Consider the following 24,586-nt stretch of genomic DNA (forward strand, 5'->3'; position numbering starts at 1 on the left):
TCCTAGCTCCTGGCTTTGGATCGGCTTAGCTCCAGCCATTGCGGTTGCTTGGGGAGTGAACCATTGGATGGAAGACCTTCCTCTCTGTCTCTCCTCCTCTCTGTATATTTGCCTTTCCAATAAAACTAAATATATCTTTAAGAAATCAGATGTGATACATTCTAAGTATTTATGGCTAGACAGAAATGAGATGAGGAATTGAAATTAATACTTTACATATCTCATTAAAAACACTGTTGAAGTTTAATCTTTATCATAGCTAATTTGAACTCAGTTTAAGCACTTGAGTTCACAAAAAAACCTCGGTGAATGTCTATGCCTATTCTAGCCAGATTCCGTGCCACCCACATACACATGTGTCCTATCCCCATATCTGTAATTCCAATATATTGGACTCTCTATCATGTCTCAAACACATCATCTTTCTTTTACTGTTGGACTTTTCTTCCTCTGGAATGCCTTTTTCAACTCACCATGATACTGAGATCCTACCAATGAGTTCAGAAGTACCTTGAAATTGTTTGTTCACTCCTGGAAATGAGAATTTAGACTGGGGTTCTTTGCCAATACCCAAAAGCTATTGTTGTGGGCTGAGGAGCTGATTTACATTCCTTTAGCTGAGCACTCAGGAATCAGGCCCACGGCAGTAGCACCTGGCCTTTGCAGACTCATTGGCGTCCTATTGTCCTGTTAATGGGCTTGGGGGAAAGAGGATATAATATGGTAATAAAGAGGCTTGTGGGCAGATGGCTCCCAGCCCTTCTAACACCATCATGGTCTCCGTGTGTGGGTACTTTTTGCTCGGACATTCGCCGTGCTTACTATGCCGGCTCAGCTAGGCACGACAAGCTATCATTTATCAGACTTCTAAGATTCCAGGTCCTGTGCGAGATGCTGAACTTATGTTGTCCTGAATCCTAAAACCAATTTGCAAGGCAGCAGATAACTCCCATTTCACGGAAGGAAAATGAATACATCGTTACTATTTTATTAAGTACAATTTCCTGTTTTTTTGTTCTGTTTTCTTACTATGTGTCAGTATCATATAAATATATTGATTGTTATAGATGGATCATACATCTGTAAACCTGGAGTGAATATGTAGCAATTTTTTATAATTTTTCAAAGCTTTGTAGTACACAGTTTTGTATATCAATAATATTTTTCATGTTTTGTATTTTTCACTAAAATAACTTTGACTGAAATTTTAGTACAAAATTGTTTATCTCTGTTTAATAAAATACTGAATTTAGGATATCTCTACATACTAAAATATTTAGTACTGTTTTAAAAAAATCCCTGCTACTGATTAGCGTAGTGCTTTAAACAAAGAAACATGAAATTTTATTTAATGCCACTTCAACTTTTATTGGGACATAGATATGAAACTACTTTTTAACCCCTTACTGTGATAAAATGATGATGTTCTTTGTTTTTAAGGGATTCATCCTATTTTGCGCTCTTTTACATATTTTTTTTGCACATTCTTACTCACTGTAACAATAAGCAAGGACAATAAAACCATCCAAAAAACTTAGCACACAAAGTACAAAATAGAAGACCATATGCAAGAAAGAAGATTGGGCAGAGAGCCCAGGAACCGAAATTCTAGCCTTGGTTCTGCTACTAAGGAACTGCACGTCCTTGAAAAATTTCCGTAATCTTTCTGGGCCCCAGAGAGCCCAGTTTTTACTTGGTAAGATTACAAGTTTGACTTGTAAGATCTTCTCAGCTCCATACCGTTAATCACTTTAGTTGCTGAAGTTAGGAAACGGTCAAAGTTTAGGGCTGCAGTGAGAATACTAGAGTTAAAAAAAAATGGTCATTGGCAAACTCTTCTTGAACTTCTTCCAGTGGTGGGAGTTTCAGAGAGACCCCCAGAGCCTTTTCCAGTCTGTCCTTTAGGCAGAGTTTTCCCTTCACCCGATGTCACAGCGGCCATCTGTGAAACCAGCCTTCACATCTCACCATGTGGTCTCAGTCTCACAGGGGCCATTCTCCCCATGGAGACCGTGCAGAGAGGCGTGCAGAACCCTGTGCCAACCCTGCAGCTATGCCAAAGTTGGGCAGGCCCCTCATTTCCAAGCAAGGACAGTCTAAATCCAGGCTGCTTCCTTCTCCTAAGTATGCACTTTGCCTGATATGTACGAAGAGCAGAAGTCTGCAGAGTTACTGATATTTAAATGTACTGAAAACTGCTAACCAAAAATAAGAGCTTCAGCATGAATGAAAATTCACTTTCATTGTGAAGTTCCAAAGTTATGAATAGCAAAAACAGAAATCCTACGGAATGGCTTTTGGCAGGAAGAGATGTAAGGTGACCCATTTATTTGAACTTAAGAGGGCAACTTTGTATAGGGCGTATGATTACCTGACTTGATGGAGCTAACTAGGAACATTTCCACAGTCTCACAGCCCACACAGCAAACCTTGATGGAGTCACAGGATGGCTTGTGAGATTACAAATGTAGTTGGGATTTGGGCAAATTGTGCTCTTTGAGCCAAGTCTAGCCTGCTACCTTTTATTGGCATACTGCCATCCTCCCTTGTTCACATAGCATTTACACCTGCTTGCATGCTGTCCCATCATATCCAACAAGCTGCAACAGAAATTGTCAGCTAGTAAGGCTCAAAATATTTACTAACTGGTCCGTGGTAAAACAGCTTGTTGGATCCCTGAGGTAGGTGTTGGGAACCTCAGAGCCATTGGCTAACTGGAACAGCAGGCTGATTGGTTCAGTGGCTCACCATTCAAGACAAACTCTCAAAGATTATGTGAACCAGTTGCGCCCATACACATGGAACCCAGTTAGGGTTAGGAATCTTGAGAAATGCAAGAGATAGGCAGTGCTGGGTCAAAGGAAGGAATCTTCTAGAGGAAGAAAAGCATGGAACAGGTAGTGCTGGGCAAACATCTCAGCAATTACCTGACTAGCTTGGTTCCAATCTGCTGCCGGATTTCCTGCCTCTCTTCCTCCGATGTGCGCTGCAAGATGTTTTTGTCCTCTAACTCCTTCTTGGATGGTCTGTTGCCAAGTTTGATAGCAAGAGTATCCCTTCGTCGTATTTTACTTGCCAAAGCACCTGAAGATTTAAAAAGGGCAGAAATGTAGGGAAAGCAGCTCTTAGGTAGTGGTAGTTGGGTAACACATGGCACGAACTTGTACAGAGCCCAGATGAAATTCTTTATTCTCATGCAAGAGGAAAAACTTAATTAACCTAAGAGGAAAAGGCCTTTGAGTTGGATGGAGTTCATTTTGAAAAAGACTGAGATTTTTTTTTTTTAATTTGAAGAAGAAGATTGGGACACTATGAAATACTTGGAAGCATCAGCTCATCATTTGGAAAGTGAGTTTTGCAGTTTGTTTTTGCTGAGATGGTGGATGATGGAAATCACTGGTTGCACAATGCCTTTTGGTTTTCAAGCTTTACAAGTCAGTCCCTTGACTTACGTTGTACAGTTAATCCTTGTCTTGCCTTCTCCTTCACTCTGACACCACACTGGTAAAGACCCCATGCTGCAGAACAATATCTTAACCCCCAGCGGTCCAGGAATCCCTAAAGTCTCAACAGATGATAGTTAATACCAGATGGATAACATTTTTCCCCTGCTCTGTGCAGATTACAAGGAATTGAACAAACTGCTGATTAAGGACTATGACAGTCTTTTTATATTGCTTTTTCATATTCTATCAATTCAATCGTGCAGGTCGTCCTGCTCAGGGATTTTAGTAAAATCCAGCACAGTCCAGTTCCCTGAGTTATCCACGTGCAGCAAGATCTCCCCACTTTAGCATCACTTCTCATAGAAGGCATGCTATCTCCCTTACTGGGAACCAGTGTTTGTTTTAAATTCTATATATGGTACTTGTCACTTTTGATTGACTTTCCCTCCCCTTCAACTGTGGTAGAAGAGGGAGTCACATTCTAAATGCCTTCAAGCAGCAAGCCAAGGAGGCCTGCACTGAGGTTCTTCCTTTGAGAACAACTTCTTGTCATTCTGAGAAAGGTCCCTCTGCCTAGAATGCACTGCTTCTCTGCACCAGCACAAACACACCTGTCCACCTCAGAAGGGAAGGCTGGACTGGTCCTGTGACATCATCCTTGGAAGGGCCTGTCTCCAAACATTTGACTCCAGGACACCCATGTCTCTAACTGGCAACAGGCCTTCGCTCCTGGGGAAAGGCACTTTCTTCCATCACTGCCCACTCCTCCCCTGGTCCCCACCCTGTGAAAGCAGCCTTACTTTCTCCACTGCCATCCTCATCCTCGTCCTCTTCCTCATCGTCATCATCAGTGTACAAGATGGGTCCATCTGAGTCCGAGTCGTTGGCCTGGTACTCCCGTGGGCTCTCGTCCTCTGGGGCACTGAAGGACTCTGAAGGGTCTCCCATCAGTCCAGGGGTGAGCAGCTGAGGTGCTGCCTTCCCCAGTTCATCTTTGGTTGTGAAGCTGTTAAAGGCATAGAAATACAGGAGTGAGGCAAAGGCACAGAAGAACCCCAAGAGCAGTGGGGAAACACCAATGCTGTGAGAAAGAGGCTTCATCTGGGTCTGCCACGTGGGTGCAGGAGTCCAAGGACTTGGGCCATTTTCTGTTGCTTTTCAAGACACATATTCCTTTTTAAGGAAGCTGGGTCAGATGTAGATCAGCTGGGATTTGAAACAGAAGAGTGCAATAATACTGACTTCTTAGGATTTTATATAAATATATACATATATATGATTAAGATTTATTTAATTATATTAGAAAGACAGATTTACAGAGAGAAGGAGGCATGGAAAGATCTTCTGTCTTCTGGTTCAATCCCCAAGTGGCTGCAACAGCCATACGCCAGAGTTGAGCTGATCCAAAGTCAGGAACCAGGAGCATCTTCCGGTCTCCCATGTGGGTGCAGGGTCCCAAAGCTTTGAGCCATCCTCTACTGCTTTCAGGCCATAAGCAGGGAGCTGCGTGGGAAGTGGAGCAGCGGGGATACAAACCAGAGACACCCACATGGGATCCCGGTACGTTCAAGGTGAGCATTCAGCCCCTGAGCCATGATGTTGGCCCCCGGATTACACATTCTTTACTAATAAACTGAAAAGATTCAACTAGATTGCATCTAACATTCAGCAAATGAATGTAATCAAATAGTATTTGGAGAATTTATTTTTCCATAGAATATGGGAGTCCAGTGGAAAGAAAAACAAACCAGAAACTACTGGATATCTGACTGCATTTTTTAACCTTTAAATCTCAGTAAAACCTTGGTTCCTTGAGGAATCTTCTAGGGGCTGTCAGTTTAGTTCCTGACTTAAGGTGACTCAGAACAGTCCACAGGGGACTCACAACGTACTTGGATCACTGACAGTCTATCTGCCTTCCCAACACCTATGAGTTCCTGCACAAATGGACTCCTTGCTTTGTAGCCCACTAGTGGCAATGGAAAGTATACCTTCTGGAGCCAGTACTGTGATACAGTAAGTAAAGCTGCTGCCAGGAACACCAGCATACCTATATGGGCTCCAATTCAAGTCCCAGCTGCTCTGCTTGTGAGCCAGCTCCCTGCAAATGGGTCTTGAAAAGCAGCAGAGGATGTCCCAAGTCCTTGGACTACTTCACCCATGTGGGAGACTCTCATGAAGTTTCTGGCTCCTGGCTTTGCCCTGGTACAGCTCTATACACTGTGGTCATTTTGGGAGTGAACAGTGGATGGAAGATCTCTTTTTTGTTCTCTGTCTCCTCCTCTTTTTCTCTGTAACTCTGCCTTTCAAATAAATAACAGATCTTAAAAGAGAAAAGTACACTTTTTCGTTAATATAGGAATTCATCCTGTTTTCATCCCGGCCAATGTATCACCACAGAAAGTTATGTATCGTCTATCTGTTTTCATTTCTCCATTTGTAATACTTCCTCGCAGGGCTATTATAACTCATGAGATGGAAAGTCTGAAAGTTAAACACTCTTTAGAAGGAAGGCGATGTGCAAGAATGCAATAATTTTCTATTATTTAGCTTAGTAAGAGTGTCTGGCTTAACGTGTTTCTATAAATATAAAAAGCTTGGCAATTTTCAAAGGCAAGAATAAAAAATATATTTTACGTCAGAAGCATATGATATATTAAACTTCATGTGATGTGCATCTGAAGATACAGAAGATCCCCCAAATTACTTTCTGATATAAATAGAATAACCTAAATTTAGACATCACACTTTTGAAAGACTTCCTAGTACAAAAGACGTGTCTGCTGTTCTCATTAACAAAAACAAAAAACAAATAAAAAATCAAGCATTCTTTGAAAAACAAACACAGGTAAATGTTAGCAGAATATGAGGGATTTAAACTTTTGCATTATGGTTATGCATGAACCTGAGTACTCTCAAAATGATCCATTTTTCACTTAGAAATCCCAATAGCCTAAACTCTCGTTCTCAAAAGGGAAATAGGAAAGCCTTTACATGTAACATAGAATTATCATTTTGTGCAATTTTTACATGAACGATGTATTGCATGCACACTATTGTATAATTATGATCATTTACATGCAGCACCTTTTAATCTCATCAAACTGAAACTCTGTCCCCAGTAACTCCTCATACCTTCTAATCCTCAACTGTTGGGAAGCACCATTATACATTTTATTCCTATGAATCAGTTTCAGGTATCTCATGTAAGTGAAATTGTGCAATTGCCCTTTTGCGTTTGTCCTACTTTACTTGGCATGGTGTCATCTATGATTCGTTCATGTTGTAGCATGTGTCAGAAGTTCCTTTAATTGTGTGACTGAATGATCTCTCTCTCTGTATTTACGGCACATTTTGCTCCTCCTTTCATCATTCAATGGACATTATCTCTCAGCTAGTGTGAATAACACTGCTGTGACCTCTAGAGTACAAATTCAAGACCCTGCTTTCAAAGCTTTTCATTATACAAGTTCTACTTTTGTAAAATCGTTGGCTCAACTGGTAATTCTATGTTTTTTGAAGAGTCATTACATTGTTGGATTACAGATCCATCTTATATAATGGATCAGTTATAATAGAAAAACTTATCTATGATCTGGAGTTTTACTTGTTGCCACTGGAAACTCCTTATGTTTAAGTCTATTGAGTTACTATTGGTGACATAGCAAACTGGAAAGACACGCTCAGCATTGTGGGTAGCAGAATAAAAGGGACTTTATAGATGAGCTCTGATATTCGTCTGTGTCATTGTTTGCTAATTTGTTATATCAGTTAATGCTTTATTCTAGTAGTTTTCAGAGTTCAGTATACATTTATACCTTACAAATGTGCTATACTATATAGACAGGTCTTCTGATGTATAGTTGATGGAACTGGAGATCTTTGGTGAGTTGCTGAACTCCAACAGCTATTCCAGCCTAGAAACAAGGCTGAAGATTTTTGGTCTACATACTAAATGTCGTATCATAGGATGTATGTTTTTCACTAAATCTTATCAATTAGATTAATATAGTATAGTTAATATTAAATATACTCCAAATTTGTAGCAAGCGATTTATGACCTTGCTTTTTTCCCCCCTGCTCAATTCCGGGACAAGTTGAACAAAACACACATTTTATAAATGTTTGTGTAAACAGACTGAATAGAATCAAGTCACTGTTGGATATGGCCTTAAAAAAGTTTCTGCCTTACGTTATACCAGACATATGTGTTATTGATGAGGCTGCCAATGAAGAGAAGTCTACCAAAGAGTTAGTTCACTGCCATATGGGAACAGAGGTGGGTATTTTTTATAAACAGCAACTTGCCCTCTGTAAAGTTTTGATATTTGTATTGCAAACAGAAGTCTCTTCATAAAATGACAGAATCTTCACACATTACTTGACTAAATATAACTCAGGGAGAGTTCTAAGTAGAGCAAGTGAGTGAGAGCCAAAAATTCTAATTCAAATATTCACTTGAAGAAAGGATCTGGAAAGAAATCTGAGAGACTACCTATTTCAGGTTTATTAATTCAAGAGCAAACACAAAACACCCTGAGGATGAATTAAAGTTTCAATTTTTAATTCTGAAGAATATACTAGAGGAGGAAATTTCTGCACAAGCATAATAGCCTGACTGGCAGGAAAATCTATGAAAATTATGATGAAAATCTAGAAAAATATGCTCTAACAATGTCCTAAGTGTGTCCCCTCTGATGACAGCCACAGGAGACATGGAGAATAGCTATTTGCTTCTTCCACACAGTGTGATGCTTAACCCAGTAAAGTGTGGTTCCCAAATGTTCATGGAAATGAACTGTACAGTCAGGTCATCTTTGGATACTTGTTCTTGGCATGCTTAGGACCATCTCTGGGAAACATTTTGTATGGCATACCATGCTCTCTTTGGTACACTGAATAATAAGCCTATATTCAACCTATTTCCCCTAATTCCTATGTTATCTCAAATATTTATTGTTTCTGTGTGTACTGAACAACATTTTGTTAGAAACCATCACTTAGGCTGTCTCATTCATTTTTGCATTCTTGCTGCTTGGTATATTGCCCAGCATAGAGAAGGTAAGCAAAAAATAAATGCTGGAAGGAAGAATATTCTGTTCAAAAGACTGGAAGTGATTGTAAGGCTAGAAAACACTCATGAGAATTAAAGGAAAGTACTTGCTACATGCTGGAAGTTTTAAAGATACTATGATGGATTGAACAGTTCCCAGAATTCATGTGTTGAATTTCCCAATGTGACAGGGTAAGGAGGTAGTGTATACTGGGCAGTATTTAGGGCATGAGGGTTCTGTCCTCATGAATGGATTAACACCATTATGAAAGGGTTCATGGGGATGTGTTTGTTTTCTTGCACTTGGTGTCTTTCACCTTCTACATACACATAATGAAGCAGCAAGAAAGTCCTTCCCCAACTGCCACTGTCTGTACTGACTTTGGGCTTCCCAGCTTCCAGAACTGTGAGGCAACAAATTTCTTTTCCTTATAAATTACCCAGTCCCAGAAATGCACAAAAAGCATTCAAACCAGCACCATAACCACTCACTTCAATATCTTCTTTTCCCATATCTTCTTTTAAAATGCCAACCAAACTAATGTATAATTTAACATTTATATATCTTTCCTTGGCATTCCCCCCAAATTTGGCTCTATAACTGATAAAAACACAGAACTATCAGGAAAAAAATACAGAAGCTCTAGAAAACTTAACAAAAATTATTCAGAGAATATAAGTTGCTGTACGATGCTGGGTTTAAATTCTGGCTTTGCCAGTTCTAATTAGGCAATCTTCGCTAGGCTATGTTATTTCTCTCAGAGCCAGTTTTTTTTAATCTATTAAACAGGAATACACCAGGGAAAATTTGTGTGAATTGAATAATGCATATATAACTAAGTTATATATATATAACTTAGTTCCTTATATTAAGTAGGTATACAGTAAGTAAAGGTTATTATTTTCAGCATATAAATATAGTTGATATCTCAGACTCTTGATCAAAAGCAACTTAATGTAATATTTTCTTAAAACTCTTATAACCATTTTTGGAAAGAGGACCTATTAAATAATTTGAAGAGTGAATATAGGTTTTATTCTTAAAAATGGGAGAAAAGAGGCTGAATTTAAAAGTTCTAAGGCTTACTCGGATGAAAATGACAATTGCACCTCCCATACACTTAAAATCTTTCTTCACACTTGTGGGATAGGAGGGCAGACCTACCTTATTTACCTTTAATGGACTATTTGCAGTACTTTATGAATGTTTAAAGTAAGGAATGAAAAGGGCTGAAGACTCTAGGATGAGCTGAGGCCACTAACTCATTAAGTGCGCCATCCACTTCCTTGGCCCGTTTTGTTGAATTACCTCCTTCAAGCAAATACGTTAAGACTAACTACACTTTTTTCAAGATATTCCTTTATACTCTTTATAAAATTAAGCATCAGGGTCATTTATTTTCAACACTACTTCCACCATACTGAAGTAGGCTGAGTTTACACTTTTAAGTAATTTAAAAAATTTATAAGGGGACTCAATTGCATGTATTTTATATATACAGTTTTAAGAGCATAATGATACTTCCCGACATATCCTTCCTCCCTTGCTTCTCCCCACCCCTCTCCTACTTCCTTTTTTCTCTTAAAATATTTATTTGCTTCTATTGGAAAGGCAGATTTACAAAGTAAAGACAGAGAAAAAGATCTTCCATCTGCTGGCCCACTCCTCAAATACTTGTAACAGCCAGAGAAGAGCCAGTCCAAAGCCAGGAGCTCTCCCAGATTTCCCATGCAGGTACAGCATCCCTGGGCCATTTTCCAATGCCCTTTGCTTTTAAATTTTATGACGACACATTTTCAGTTAACTTTATAATCACAAGTGCAACTTGTGATAAATGAAGAATTAAATGAAGAATTCAACAAATATTTACTAGAGAAAAGCAGTATTTCATAAGTGTATAGGTAAGGACTAGAAATAATAATCAAATCTCAAAATAAAACTTTTTTATAATCAGTTTGCCTCATGCTTTTATTTATATTCAGTGTTTCAACGAGCATCCAGAGTGTCTGCAACCTATTTTTGTTCTACTGGGGACATATAGTTAGGTAGGATCTATTGGCTACTTCTGTCCCAAAGACAGGAGGAAAAGGATTGACTTAGAATAGTGGATTAATCAGTAATTCTGTCTAGAAGTATTAGAAAACTTCACAAAGGAGATAAATGTTGAGTACAACATTGAGGAAACATGAAAGGTGGCAACGCTGTGGTTGGAAATAAGGAGTCAGAATTTGGCAAAGTTCTTTCCTGATGGCTGGCTATTTTCTTGAGGGAAATAGAAGGCTAAGTGAGTTCTTAAAAGTGAGTAGGAGCCGGTTAGCAATCTTGATATAAAGGTGCTAAAGGTCCAAAATAAGCTAAGAAAATGAAGGGAACGGTCCAGGGAGAAGACTCAGAGTACTGACACAGAACCTAATCAAAAGGGAGATTTTTCTGTCTTACCAATGTGAATTTTATAAACAGTATAAAAGAAAGACTATTCTAGTGATCTTTAGTATGCAGATGGAATATGAGCTTTGTCCCAACTCACCATTTTGCATTTTCTCTGCTAACACTTAAGCCAGTGCCTGAGGGGAGGGTGGTTCTGTTTGTTGGTTCTTCAGTCCAAAGGAATGGACTTGGTTCTAAGGCAGAGCCAGGCAGGTCAGATCCGCTGCTGACCAGGACAACTGGAGTGTCTGAGGCAACAATGCATTGATCCTCAAGAGGAAGAGAAGGGGCCGGGGGAGAAGGTGGTGGAGCCATGGGCGACGGAGGGACAGAAGGCTTGGGCTTGCTTGTACTCGGCTCCTCCGTCCCCGGGACAGTTGGCTTGGGTTGGATACTCTCCATTCTGGTTTCTGGAAGCTCTCCTGTAAGGTCAGCTGTGCCAGAAGTGGTAGGTTCGGAAGACAGTCGAGATGTCGTTGGCTGCTTGCCAGCTTTCTTCTTGCCTTTTGCAGTCCCCAATGCCCCTGTTTTGCTAGCAACTGTCTCCTTTGAAGCTCTGGGACGAGATGAGGTGGATGAAGTAGATGGTGAAGTTGATTTGGAGCCACTTGATTTTTTTGAATGAGAGGAACCAGCTAAAACAGAGAGATTCTGTATTAAAAGTCAGAGAACATGTTACTTTTTAAATAAAGCAATCAAGTTACAAGTGTCAATATTTAAAATATCCTCCTTAAACCTGTTGGATAAACCAATGCAATGAAGTAAGCCAATAATGATAATGGCTCTTTTTTTTTTTTTAATGCACTGCTTATGTAAAATCTATGGTACAACAAGTGGTACAACAAAACTAGGGGCAAAAGTCCTCTGTCTCCACCTGCTTCAGTCTAAAGCTGGACAAGCCAATAGGAAAACCCTCAGCTCCTCATCCTGTGGGGTACCTGACAAAGCCCCTGTAATGCCCCAGAGAAGTGAGCTGCAGTGTGTAGGGAGGGTACGACACCAGCAGCCAGCTGGAAGCAGCACATAACTGGGCTTATCACAAATCATAAATACTCAATGCTATCTTTCTGGGAGTGAAGTGGTGGCCTACATTCTGCAAAGGCCAAGGTGTATGTTCCAGTTCCTTTCTGGGTCAGTAGTAAATTCACTCAAATCCTACTGCTTCAAAAGGAAACTCTAAACCCTAGTGGCTGAACGAGCAGCTCACCATGCTAACCTATACTTCCATGTGTGGTAGTGATGGGGTAAAAGCAGAGTTACACAGGAAAGACAGGGATTCTTCAATGCCAAAAGGTGGACAGAAAGAAACAAACCTCTTTTCCCGCACAAAATGTATACATGGGTGGCACCTGAATAATGTGGCAGAAAAGCATATCATTCTGAGAACACTGGACTCCATCTTTGCAAAGCTCTTCCTGATCGTTTACGTTCCAGCAGACCATTCCTCAAAGGATGCGGTGGTGTTATCTAACGCTTCTCGGAAGGACTGCCTTCAACCAATCCATTTTCAGGAGGATAAAACGTTAACTAGCCCTTTTCTTTAAGTTCATCTTAGGAAATACATGTGAACTCCCAAGATAATCCTGTTTCATGACCTTTATGATCTATAAACTTCTCTTAGTTGCTTCTACTCTCATATTGTATATTTCCTCTTTCTTGCATGCCTGTTAGAAAATATTCTTTTAGTGTTGAGGAGCTGACTCATACTGCAAACAGATGTTACTGTGACTTACCTCTGGTTACAACTTTATTGATGACAATTGGGAAAGTTAATGAGGAAGAGCAGATAAAGGAACATGTGATGAGATGCAAGATTCGTTGATCCAAGCAATACAGCAAAGAACCCAATCTCATGTATTACTAGATCAAGGAATCTATATTTTAGGTTCTTTATTATCTTGGACATGTATAGCTAGATTTTTATCTCCTCAAATCTAAACCCATTGACACATATTTATAATTAATAACCTTCATTGACTATAAGTCAAACTCATTAAGCATATTCCTTCAGTCTAAGTCCATTCTAAATTTATTTTTCACAACCAGGACACTAAAATTTGATGCCTAAACACATCCAAATATTTTCTTAGCTCAGTTAAACAGAATACATCCTGCATATTAACTCTATTACTTTTTTAGATAACTTTTTTTCTAAAAGTTTAACCTGGCTTACAGAAAAAGATATTTTACCCCAACATCTGGAGTACAAATTCAAGCTATGTAATACTTTTGTTTAAATGCTTTCTAAAATGACAGGACTTTACTGATATCAACTATGTTGCCTTGAATAGATGCCATGATGAAAAAAAAATGTGATCTTTCCTCAATATGAAATTTTGTTTTGTTAACAGTACATCTAATAAGAAAGGAAAAAAAAAGCAGGATTTTGCCTTCCCTTCCTGGTTAAGCAAGGGAATGCTATACACTAACATCTGGCAATCTGGAGGTCTATGCTAATTTTAACTGATCACTGTTCTAAGAATTCAGTAGATGTGATGGGAAATGAAGAGCTACATATGGACTATTCCAGTCAACATTTCTATAATAATACAATGTCATGATGTGGCGAGTTCTCCATGGTTATAAACAGAGTGTCTACAGGATCCTGAATACTATCAATACATGATCTTTGCACATGAGTTTATTGGTGTCTATGTTGCAACCCTTCATCTTCGTGATAGTCCCTGGGACAGCCTGATGTGTCTCCATCCTAAGGGTTTGTCAGCTCTCTTAGAATACAGTGCACACAATGACTGCACTCTTCCCTCTTAGGAGCATCGTGAGACCATCTGGTAAGAACTCAGAATCTCTCAGGAAAGCTGTTCCTGGGCCTTTGTGTTAATCATCAGCTTTCTTTTGATAGTTGAAGCTGAGTCCATAATGAGTCACCCGCACATGTGAGTGAGGCAGGACAGGACCACAATCCCCAGAGGCAATATGACAGTCTGAAACTCTGCTTTGAGAAGTGGATCAGGGTCTGTCTCATTCCAAGCAGCATTCTGGGGCTTTGTAAGGCCATCTGGGAAACACGCACAAGAATGAGAAAGGATACTGACATGTGAGGACAGTTGGTCCCTGTGGAGATAAATGGTGCTCCAGCACTGCTGGCAGGCGCATCATTCTGAGCCATTTCGCTGGAGAGCTTATTAGAAGAGACCCAGACGCTACAGGTCAGAGAGGGAAAGAGCAACACAGGGAGAGAAACATCTCTTTGCATTGAGAGAGCTGCTATCCTGTGGATGGACCATTCTGTGAACTGAGGATTAACGGTATACATTATGAGGTGGTGGAGAGATGGATACCAGGACAAATCCTAGTATGCTAGACAACTACTGCTGCTTATTTTAAGGAAAGTAAGATTTTCCACAGCACAGGAGAATTTTCACACACACGTCAACAGGGAAAAGCCCTTGAACATGTGGTCTTTGATGTATGATGCTTTGAAAGCTAACCAACATGGCAGGCCTCTTCCTTCTACCTCACTAGAAGAAGCTAAGTTCCTCTTTGTATTAAGCAATCTGATTAGAAGAAAGCTACTATAGATGATGCAACTACTGGTGATTTGTAATAGCATGTCATAAGTGCATCACACATATAACAATACGAATTTTCTTGGGGGAGGAAATGGAAGAGGGTCCTGAGCATTTAAATTTCAGTTCCACTGAAGCCTTTCTGACTGCAATAAAGGAATGTGGTGGAGCTGACACTTTGGATACAAACACTTTGTCATTTACCAGAAGGGGGATGACTATGACTGCTGGAGATTTCACATGTTAAGATCCAGCAAATATGTCAGAAAAGAAATCCAAGCCAAAGGCCACGCATAAACTCAAACAGGTAGGTCAGTTAATGTCTGAAGAATGTCATTTCAGATCAGCATCATTCCTTGGGTACACTGCTCCCTCTGGCCTGCAGCTGGGTCTTCTCCAAGATGAGACTAAATAGGTGACCGCAGGCGCTGTGGTGCAGAAGGTAAATCTGCCTTTGCAACGCCCACACCCCATATCACAGTGCTTTGCTCAAATCCTGGCTCCTCTGTTTCCAGTTCAGCTTCTGGCCACTGGATCATGGCAAACTGTCGGTGATGGTTCAAGGGCTTAGGCCCCTATCACCTTTGTGGGAGACCCAGAAGAAGTTCAATGCTCATGGTTCCAACATGGCTTAGCTCTGGTTGTTGTGGGTAGACAGAAGACCCCCTCTCTACTTATGCCTTTCAAATAAAATAAGAAACATCTCTTCCACCCCCCGACAAAGGAAATATAATGAGTGAACTAATCAACAGACAATTTCCTTTGGTAGACAGAAACAAAGAAATCTCCTTTGTGTGAAAGTAGAATCCTGATACTAAATTCTAAGACACCAAAAAACCATCACATGTGGAAGAAACAAGTAGCCCCGTCCCAGAGCCACACATCCTGGACTCAACCCCACAGCTCACTGGCGCCATACTCACCAGCCTCTCGGGTCGTGTTTCGGCTTGTTGGCTTGGGTGGAGGGACAGGGGCCTGCTTACCGGGAACCTTGGCATTTTTTTTAATGGGAGGCACTTCGTCACCCTTGTGGCTGGCCCCAGCGGTAGCCCCTTTTGGAGGCACAGGTGTTTTTTTGGGTTTAGGTTTGGGTTTAGGCTTAGGAGGAGCTGAAGGAGGTAGAACAGGAGCTGCCGGAGTTTCAGAGTGGTTTTCAGAGTTCTCTACAAATGAGAAATTGAACAGAGCAGACTGATACAGACATACACCATAGAAATACATGGAATAAGACATGGTGACAGTGATACACATATACGGCGGCTTGGCCCCTGGGAATCAGGTGGAGTTTGGCATCACACAGAGCAAAGTATGGAGTGAAAAACAAAGGCTGGAAGGCAAGCTGGGCTGCATTGTGTGGGTCCTTTAGTCACTCCTTTGATAAAACTGGGCCACACATGTAATGACTTTGTAAAAGGTTTACTGAGGGTGGTTGTTAAAGTCTCAGGTGAGAGTCCCTAATTGCAGGCCTCTAACCTGCTGCTAGGTCACTAGATGACAAAGGGCAGAGGCGATTTAGTGCTAAATTGAATGTTAAGAGACTTAACAAAATCCAAGGCCTCTCCAACAGGGGAGACTTGTACATTCAACCACTGGACTCAGTTACCTTCTAGAACTCAAGCAAAAGGGATTCATTGTGGGCAAAATCAATGATATTCTAAACTAAGGGAGACTCTGCATGATCGCTCACATGGGCCACAATGTGCTGAATAATGGCCTGTACCCACTAGTGACAGTTGCAAGCTCTGCCTAGGAACTCAGGCGGCTTCCTGATCTACTGTTGCAACTGTGGGCCCCCTAGAATGACTAGATTAGACAAAGGTTAAAACTCAGCCAGAAGAACTCATACTTAAAACAGAAGTGTCTCAGAGGATTTGCATGACTGAGGGAGGACTAGAGCTAGTCTCTCATTACAGAAAACAGAGATCCTGCACATTCATTAATTTATTCATGTCTCTTTATTTTCCACTAGTGATTGACTGAAATGAAAATAATTAAAACGCAGTCCTGGTCCAAAGAGTTAAGTAGCATTCCTTTCAAACAGAGAACACAGTAAAAAAATGTGAGAGAGTGCTAAGAAAACACTAAGTCTGCATATATATCCTTCCTGTTACTGAAGAACCAAGAAGGGATTGGAATACTAAATGTATTCCATTGTATTATTTTCATTTGGCTTCTTATCTGAGAGAATAGGAAGTGAAAACTCTGCTCTGTTTTTATCTTTCTTTAATCAATATGAAGCCACATCTCTTATTATCGTAACAGCCACCTGACCCCTGTTATTCAGGGGATAACCAATAAAATATTTCTTGTAAAGTTCACCCTTCATCTTGATAGAATCACAAACCCTCCCTGCCTCAAGCCAATGTGGTCCAAATGGGCCTCTTCCATCCGTGCATTCAGCCTGATTGTGTGAACCACTTACTTGGTCTTATCAGAGGCTATTTTGTGTTTTTTGCCTTTGTTTCTCATGTCTTCACCTCATTTAAGCTGCTTATTATCTTTAATGCAGCAGTGTTCATGCCCCAACATAGTCTGAACCAGAAGGCCTTTTAATTTCAAGAGTCAGCTGGGGCTGAGAATGATGCAGGCTGATGTCCAACCTCACATTTAATTTTGCTGTAAAATATACAAATGTACATGATTTGCCACATGACACAGGCCAAAAACATTTTCCTCAAGTGCATCTTTGTAATATCAGCCCTAAGCATTATGCAACACATGGAGACCAGGTCCCACATCACTGTCTGTGGTGATGGCAGGTAGATCTCCAGTACTTGGTATCTTGATTCTCTTTGTGCTATGCACCCTATGTGTCCTAGCCTTTCTGTTTATGGCATGGCCTTAAAAGAATTTTCATTCTTTCTACTCAAAGTTTTCAATTCTAAAGTTATACCCCAAAGATCTGAGCTTCTGGGTTTGGGAAATACCTGGCTCTCTGTGTGACGGTTGGGATGACAATGCCTGCTGGGAGTGCAAGGACACATGTTGCACATAGATTCTCCCTGGCCTGTGGAGAAGCGCTGGTAAGATAAGGAGAATTTCTTATCTTTGATCTCTACCAAATATTTATGAGTATCTGCCACTGTGGTGTTATGCAGGAGTTGTGAACATACATGTGAGTGTGCAAATTGTTTGCTGATTAGGTTATGATCATTCTCTCTCTGTCTTGGGTGATAGTTTATTATCTCATTAAACACATTGTACTAAAAGCCATATCCATTCAATGAGCATGACTGGTTAATATTTACACAAAAATCCACTGAAAGCAGACTTTTCCTATCACAAAGGTAATGAGCGAAGTCCCAGTGCCTTTTGTGACCATGACTGTATGAGCTGAGCACATGATATAACTGATGGTGTAGGGGAGTGCTATCTTTTCCAGAGGAGGTGAAGAAAGGGCTGCTTGTGCATTCTGGTTTGTTTGCTTCACAACAATACAATCTGCAAGACAAGCTATTTGTCCCACAACTCCTTTTAGCACATGAAAGATTGACTCCAATAAACGTATAGCAAGTCCAGGGCTGCAGGCATTCTTCACTCCGCCAAGAACGCATTCGCCACTCTCAATGCTTCTCCATCACCTGACAACTTTTACATTCTTCCTTTGGGTCTGAGTGTGGAAAAATCTTCTTATAAGAAATGTGTCCTGGAGCCCTCTGTAAGCTCTCTGGGCTAGTTTCTCACACTCTGGCCTTCCATAGAGCTTTGCATTTTGTGCTGCAATGGCCAGTTGGTGTGTGGAAATCCTGAAGACCACAGTTTCCTTGAGGGCAAAGACCATTTGCTTTCACCACTGTTTTCCTGGGCTCCCAGAAGAGTATGATCCTAGGTAGGTAACAGTTATTTGTGGAAGAAATAAGTGGCTATCACTTAATAGTTCATTGACAGCCCTTTAAAAATATTTCATTGTTAATAAAATCGAATAGCTTTCAGATTTCTCATGGTTAACATCAAGCTGTATTTAACAGACTGAAGATACATTTGTCTGCCTTTTATATATTTAAGCACATTTACTGAGAAAGAATAGCAGGAGACTCTGAAGACCTTGAGGAAGAAGTCTCCAGTATCAGGCAAAGGAAGTAAAAAAGGGAGGTTGCATGCCAAACATCTCACTGCAGTGAATATGGAATCTGGAACCTTCGGGAGGCCCAGGAATACGATTGTGAGCTTAGGGTGGACGCTACCCACAGAGTGAACACAAAGGCCATCACTTGCCAGCTGTTTTGCTTTCTTCATCAATTTTTCAAATTAAAAAAATTGAGTTGCTGTCTTAAAAGAGATTAACAAACACATACGACTTTAAAGGTGTATTATATAATTTTTCAAATGTAACTACTTGATACATGAACTAATGTTCTGGAATAAATGTACTCAATGCAAAAGGCAAGGGAACACACACTACACTCCAAAATGAAGGATGAATGAAGAGTATGAATTGGGTTTGCACAGCAGTGAGCTTACAACAGGAGCAAAAGCAAATGTTGAATTAGCTTTCAGAATTAGTGATATTTTTCAAGATGTTAATCTGCTGGTTTTTGTTCAGAGGTGTGTTCTATTTAACACAATAGTCTAATACTGTTTATGTGTGATGTTCCTTTTAGTATTAGGAAGTGGCTTCATACCCAATATTTCTCTTCATCATAGCCTGGCTTCGGTCTTTGCTATGGGTACCCTCGGCAAGAGGGAACTACACAACCCTGTTGGTGGCATAAAGCGTTCCGGCATGTCCATTTGCTCAGGTCTCCACTAGCCAAGCAAGATGCTTTCTTGGACCTCATTAGACCACAAATAACTCAATGTACTAATTCTAAACAAAAGACTAAGACATTTCTCAATTATTCATGGACCTAGAAGGTCTACCCTCTTTCTATTTTCTTTTTAAGAACACCAAGGGTTGTTACTTTAAATAACATAAAACTATCAGCAAATATTTTATTAGCTGATAAGGAAAACATTCCCTTTGAAATGTAGCCAGTCCAGAGACTCACACACATGGGGACCAGGCAGTCACTGAAGATGACACTATTCAGAGTGACTGTTTTGCTTTTGTTTAGATGCTTATGCTCCACATCTGGATTGCATTCCTACATCCCAGATTTAGCCTGGCTCATTTCCAGCCAGTGTGGAATTGGGGACGTGAATTGGTGCACAGAATATCTGTCTCTCAGGTAAATAAACATGAATTCTTAGAATAAAAAAAAGATGGCACTGTGACTTAATGAGACGTGATTTTAAATGTGAAAGGGTTGTGTGTCAAGACGAATCAGATGGATTTGAAATTCAACCGGTTGGACAGGAGAATGATATTTAAACAAGAAACATCATTAACTTGTATTAATGTTTTCAATCCAATCTCTTTAAAATGTATTTTAAATCTCTTTTCTCTTGATAGTCCAGGAATAATGTCACTAAAAGTTTTAGATAGTTGCTCAAAATCAGTGTTTATTACTTTAACCCAGGGACCTCCAAAGGAAAAAGCCTGAGTAAGTCTGCTTAATATTTGAATAAGGCAAAATAATTTTTACTAATTAACACAGGCTCCTCCAGCTTTTAGAGGCTAATCTGTATGTAGACAATTAAGTGCTATGGAATTGCAGAGCAGATAACTGGTACAATACCAAGTATATATAGGGCCATTAAATGCTCTTCTTGTTTCCTCTGACGCTGGAGAATTTGTGTCAAGAACAAAAGAGGGAAGATCGATTCCAGTACTTTCTAGAAGTTTTTTTTTTAAAAGCTCACCAAACTTTTACTAGGTTTGACAAGTTGTTGCCATCACACTTGGAGGCAGACATTATAGAGGAGAAACAAGTAACCTGTTCCTGAGGATTCAGTTTTACACTGCTTGTGTTGATCCAGAAACTCCTAAGAACATCTTTCTCTATGTGAGTTCCAGTTCACATTTCTGTAAGTGCAGGACCTGCAGGTTCCTACGTGCAAGAGTGGTGTTGAGATGAAACCAATCCACAGTGAGGAATTTGTGAATGTCCCAGTGGATCCTAGATTTTGCAGGCTTCTCAAATCTCTAGGATATTAATTCCATAAAACAAAGTCTCTAAAATGGTATTCAAGAAACCTTTCTAAAGCACCTCTGGCACTTTTCTCCTTCAACTGTACAGAGAAATCAAGGTGCAGCAACTGTGGTGGTGAGCCAGCAGAGCTCATCCAGAACTGCCTCTCTGAAAAGGGTCTCAGGTTTCTCTCAGAAGTGTCTAGAACCTACACTACTGACTGTGTGGACCCCAGCCAAGTCCCACCACCACACAGACAGTGCTGGGCTGAGCAAATCCTGTAGGTTTTCACATTTCTCCCCTAAATGTGCAAGACGTAACCAGCAGCTAAAGTGTTAAGACTTCTTGCCTTATCTGAAAGTTCCCAAGAAAAAGATAATCGCCCCAAATATCTCTGAATGAAGAGGCCACTTCCGATGGTGATTACCTTTAACCAACGATAAAATAATAAAAAAAAAATAAGAACTCAAAACAATGCGCTTACATGATGGAAGCCATCTTCACTACAAATGATCACTTCCCCTTCTTTAAATTTGTAAATCTCCTCTCTGCAGATGTGTAGGTTTAACGCTCACTTTTTCAATTCTAAAACCTGGCCCATACTAACATACATAATATCGTGTTTCTCTTTATTTTACCTTTCTGATCTTCTGCCTTTTCCTCCAGAGGTGGCGTTTTTTCAGATACAGAGCCATTACCTTCTTCAGACTTTCCTACATTTTCCTCTCGGGTAGACTCCTCGCCGATGGGTATCATGTGACCGTTTGAATTTTCAAAGTTAACTGTTACATCTCCATCTAAAATGGGAAAGAAACACCTAGATGTCTAACTTGATGGCTTTTTGGAAAACCAGTTTCCCTCTCTCTGGGATGGTGGGATCTGGGCTCATGCTTCAGCCCCTAAAGGCATCAAGCTTGTGATCACAGGTGTGAGGAGACTTGGAAAAGTTGGTGGGAAATGGAATTTAAAAAGCAAACACATTGGTGCAACAATTTTTGAAATCCATGCATATCTGGATGTGCAGGAAAGGTCAAAGGTAAAATCCATTGCAAAAAACTATACATGGATTTAAAAATTGTTTTACATCAAGACATATGGACCTTTTAATTCCATTTTCCAAGAACTTTTGGAAGTACCCTGGTATTACAGAACAATTTACTTAAAATAAAAGAGACAGAAAACTTTTGTTAACAAGGGAAAGCTGCTGTGGAGAGAATGTGTATGTGCTGATCAAGGCAGTGGGAGCAATGGTCTGAATCGCACACCTCCCTGTGCCCAGGTTCTATGCTTCATGGTGAGACACTGAGTAGTAGTGATGGAAATACTCTGGTATATGGAATAAACATTTTAGTGAGCATCCAAGTCACAAGATGAATGCAAATAGACAACTAATGAGATATATGATTACATAATTTGTGAGAATATATGAAGATTTCTGAGCACAACTGTCTTCAGAGTACACATTTTAATCTTTCATAGTAATATACTACATCTTCAGAGAAAAAATGGTACCAGTGTTAATCTCTTAATTTTATGTTTACAGAAAGATGGCAATGTACCTAGGCTACTGCTCATAACCAACCAAAAAGTTCTAGGGTAAGATTTTACAGAAACTTATTTCAGTGACACTTTAAAACGTAAACTCAGTTCATATCTGGAAAAATTTAAGAGGTTCTGCTATCATCAAAAGAAAAATCAGTAACTAAAGTTTTGATTAGAGCTATTCCTAAGCAATTTTTGATTAACATTGTTTTAGTAATCTTTACAAAACTTAAGAACACTTCTAGAACTTTCGTTGCTGAGGTTCAATTTAACACACATTGGCCTTCTTAACAAAAACAAGAATTACATTTTAAGAAGTAAAACACATATAATGGAACTACGTTATACTTAAAAAGAAGAAATTATTATTAAGTTGTATAACTCCCAACAACCTGTAATCTGATTCCACAAAAAGTCAAAATAGACAATAATTAACTGTAATGTCATTCAAGTGGATTTTAATTATTTCCAAAAAATTAAGCAAACAATTTTAAAGAGTATGTGCAAAATAAAAAAAAATAACTTATATGATTCTTAATTCATATTATTGGATTTTAAGCAGTTAACCATAGAAAAAAAATTCAGTACAATATACCCAGACAAAATCAAAATCATGTAAGAATGAACAATTCCAAACCAAACAAAAGCATTTCTTCAAATAGAACTCCTCAGTTTCCATGCAAATTATCACAAATGTATGTTTTCTTTTAATTAGTTGATAATAAAATATGTTGAAATCATGTTAATGACAATTTAATCTTAAGCATTATTGAATTAAAATCTTTAATAGGTTAAATGATTGATTTTTTAAAAAACTTATAACAAAGAGAAAATTTAATAGCGTGGCACAAGAAGAAATTGGATCATTTCATGATAAAGAAAGATAATAATGTGGAAAGATACTTACTTTGAAGTATGTAATAAAACTAACTCATTAAAAAACTGTAGAAAAAGAGATATGTTTGTGAGAATAGGAAATTCAATAGAGAACTGAAGGTATTAGTTGATAGGTGTACTGTAAATTTATCCTAATATTATGTGTTAAGAAAATTGTTTTAGAATTACGATAAATCCTTAATGTCATATACATGTGTAGGCAAAATAAAAGCACAGCAAAGGAAAGTGTGGAAGAAGTTGAGCCTGTTTGGAACAGCGAGTCCCAGGGCAACGAAATTAACAGCAGGAAAGAGAAAGTGGAGCAATAGTTACAAGCTCACAGCAGATTCAAGCAAAGCACACACAGAAGTGGTTAAATGGTGAGTATGAGAGTATTTGAAGGGAGTTATTGCTTTCCGGGAAGCAAGTGTATGAGGATCAGATTAAAGACAGAATAGACAGGTGGAGAAAATCATGGCGACCAAAAGGTGAGGGGCTCATTGGAAAGATTGGTACCCGAAAGAAGAAAAAGAAAGAACTGTAGATAGCCAAAGACATCGGTAAACTCTCATGGTGAAGTGAGAGACAGAAAAAAAAAAGGAAGAATCAGAGGAACTTGGACTAGAAGGTGGACTTCACAAGAGGAAAGACTGCTGAACTTCTAGGCTGAAGTTAGTTCTTGGTGTACAAAAACAAAATCATCTGAAAGAAGTATCAATGGTAATAATAATACCTGGGAGTGGGGCTGGATGGGTAAGGTTCTGCCCGGAAGCTAAAGGGATAAGCAGACAGAGCTGACAAACACTGTCAAGAGCTGAAGCTAGGGCCAGAGGTCAATGGAAGCAATACAGCTTTGGCAGAAGAGAGCAGAAGGCCCTCAAGCATGGCACCTTCCAGTCTCTCCACGTAATTCCCAAGACAATGTTTTGGGTTTTTTTTGTGTGGTGGTGGGGGGTGATGGCAGAAAACTTCTTTTCTCCAGCTGTTGGCTAAAAAGAGAAAAGGATTTCATTTATAATAGGTGTCCTTGGGAACTTCAAACATTAGATGATTCTGTAGTTTCAAATAGGTAAAAGGCAGAAAATAAGTCTCAGTAACTAATGACTTCTCAACTATCAAACTTATCATGTTATATTTAGGTTAACGACTTTTATTATCTTATATTTTGAAACTTTTACTGTTGGCCTGAAAAAGTGACATATAAAGATCAAATAACTGTCAGAGTTCTTGGAAATAAGTATATATTGGTCATGGAACTGTGACTTTTAGGATGTAAAAAGTCAGGCAGAATAATTATCAAGCAATAGGAAACATTTGTTTAAATTGACCATTCCCAGTTATATTTGCAATAAGTAAAATGTTTCTCTATTGGTATTGTTTAATTACGAAGTAAATGGCTCCTCAATCTTTACCTTTAAACCCATTAGCATTTTAAATCATAAATTTTTCTATTTAAAAAAAATACCCTTCTAATAAAGGATGTCAAGCAATCGTTTGGGCCCACTCCATAAAGCTTACGACTTGGTGGTCAGCTTTGGAGATCCACAACAGCTTTACTGGCCCTCTGCAATCAGATGAAAATATGAATTTTGATTTTGTAAGCCAATGTTTCAGTTTAAAAAGTCTAGGTGTGTATTATTTTATTTTCAAATGTCCAAGATAGGAAATATGCAGTCTTAATAGAAAATTAGGAGAGACAT

The 24,586-nt window shown here is 39.4% G+C and overlaps 1 protein-coding gene across 8 annotated transcripts in view; it reads right to left on the bottom strand.

The window, feature by feature from the left end:
* PHACTR2 (phosphatase and actin regulator 2) overlaps positions 1-24,586 on the bottom strand; it is a 264,714-nt gene that overhangs the window by 27,946 nt on the left and 212,182 nt on the right. For 5 of the 8 annotated variants that reach the window (XM_058668399.1, XM_058668369.1, XM_058668637.1 and 2 more), the window contains exons 4-7: positions 21,107-21,265; positions 11,028-11,562; positions 4,247-4,452; positions 2,928-3,084 (exon numbers count right to left, since the gene is read on the bottom strand). In XM_058668399.1, coding sequence (XP_058524382.1) covers positions 2,928-3,084; positions 4,247-4,452; positions 11,028-11,562; positions 21,107-21,265 — 1,057 coding nt within the window. Of the gene's footprint in view, positions 1-2,927; positions 3,085-4,246; positions 4,453-11,027; positions 11,563-15,380; positions 15,621-21,106; positions 21,266-24,586 lie in introns of all 8 variants that reach the window. The other 3 variants (XM_058668492.1, XM_058668427.1, XM_058668699.1) reach the window with 2 other exon arrangements.

Source organism: Ochotona princeps, chromosome 1, assembly GCF_030435755.1.
Source record: "Ochotona princeps isolate mOchPri1 chromosome 1, mOchPri1.hap1, whole genome shotgun sequence".
NCBI classification, from domain to species: Eukaryota; Metazoa; Chordata; class Mammalia; order Lagomorpha; family Ochotonidae; genus Ochotona; species Ochotona princeps.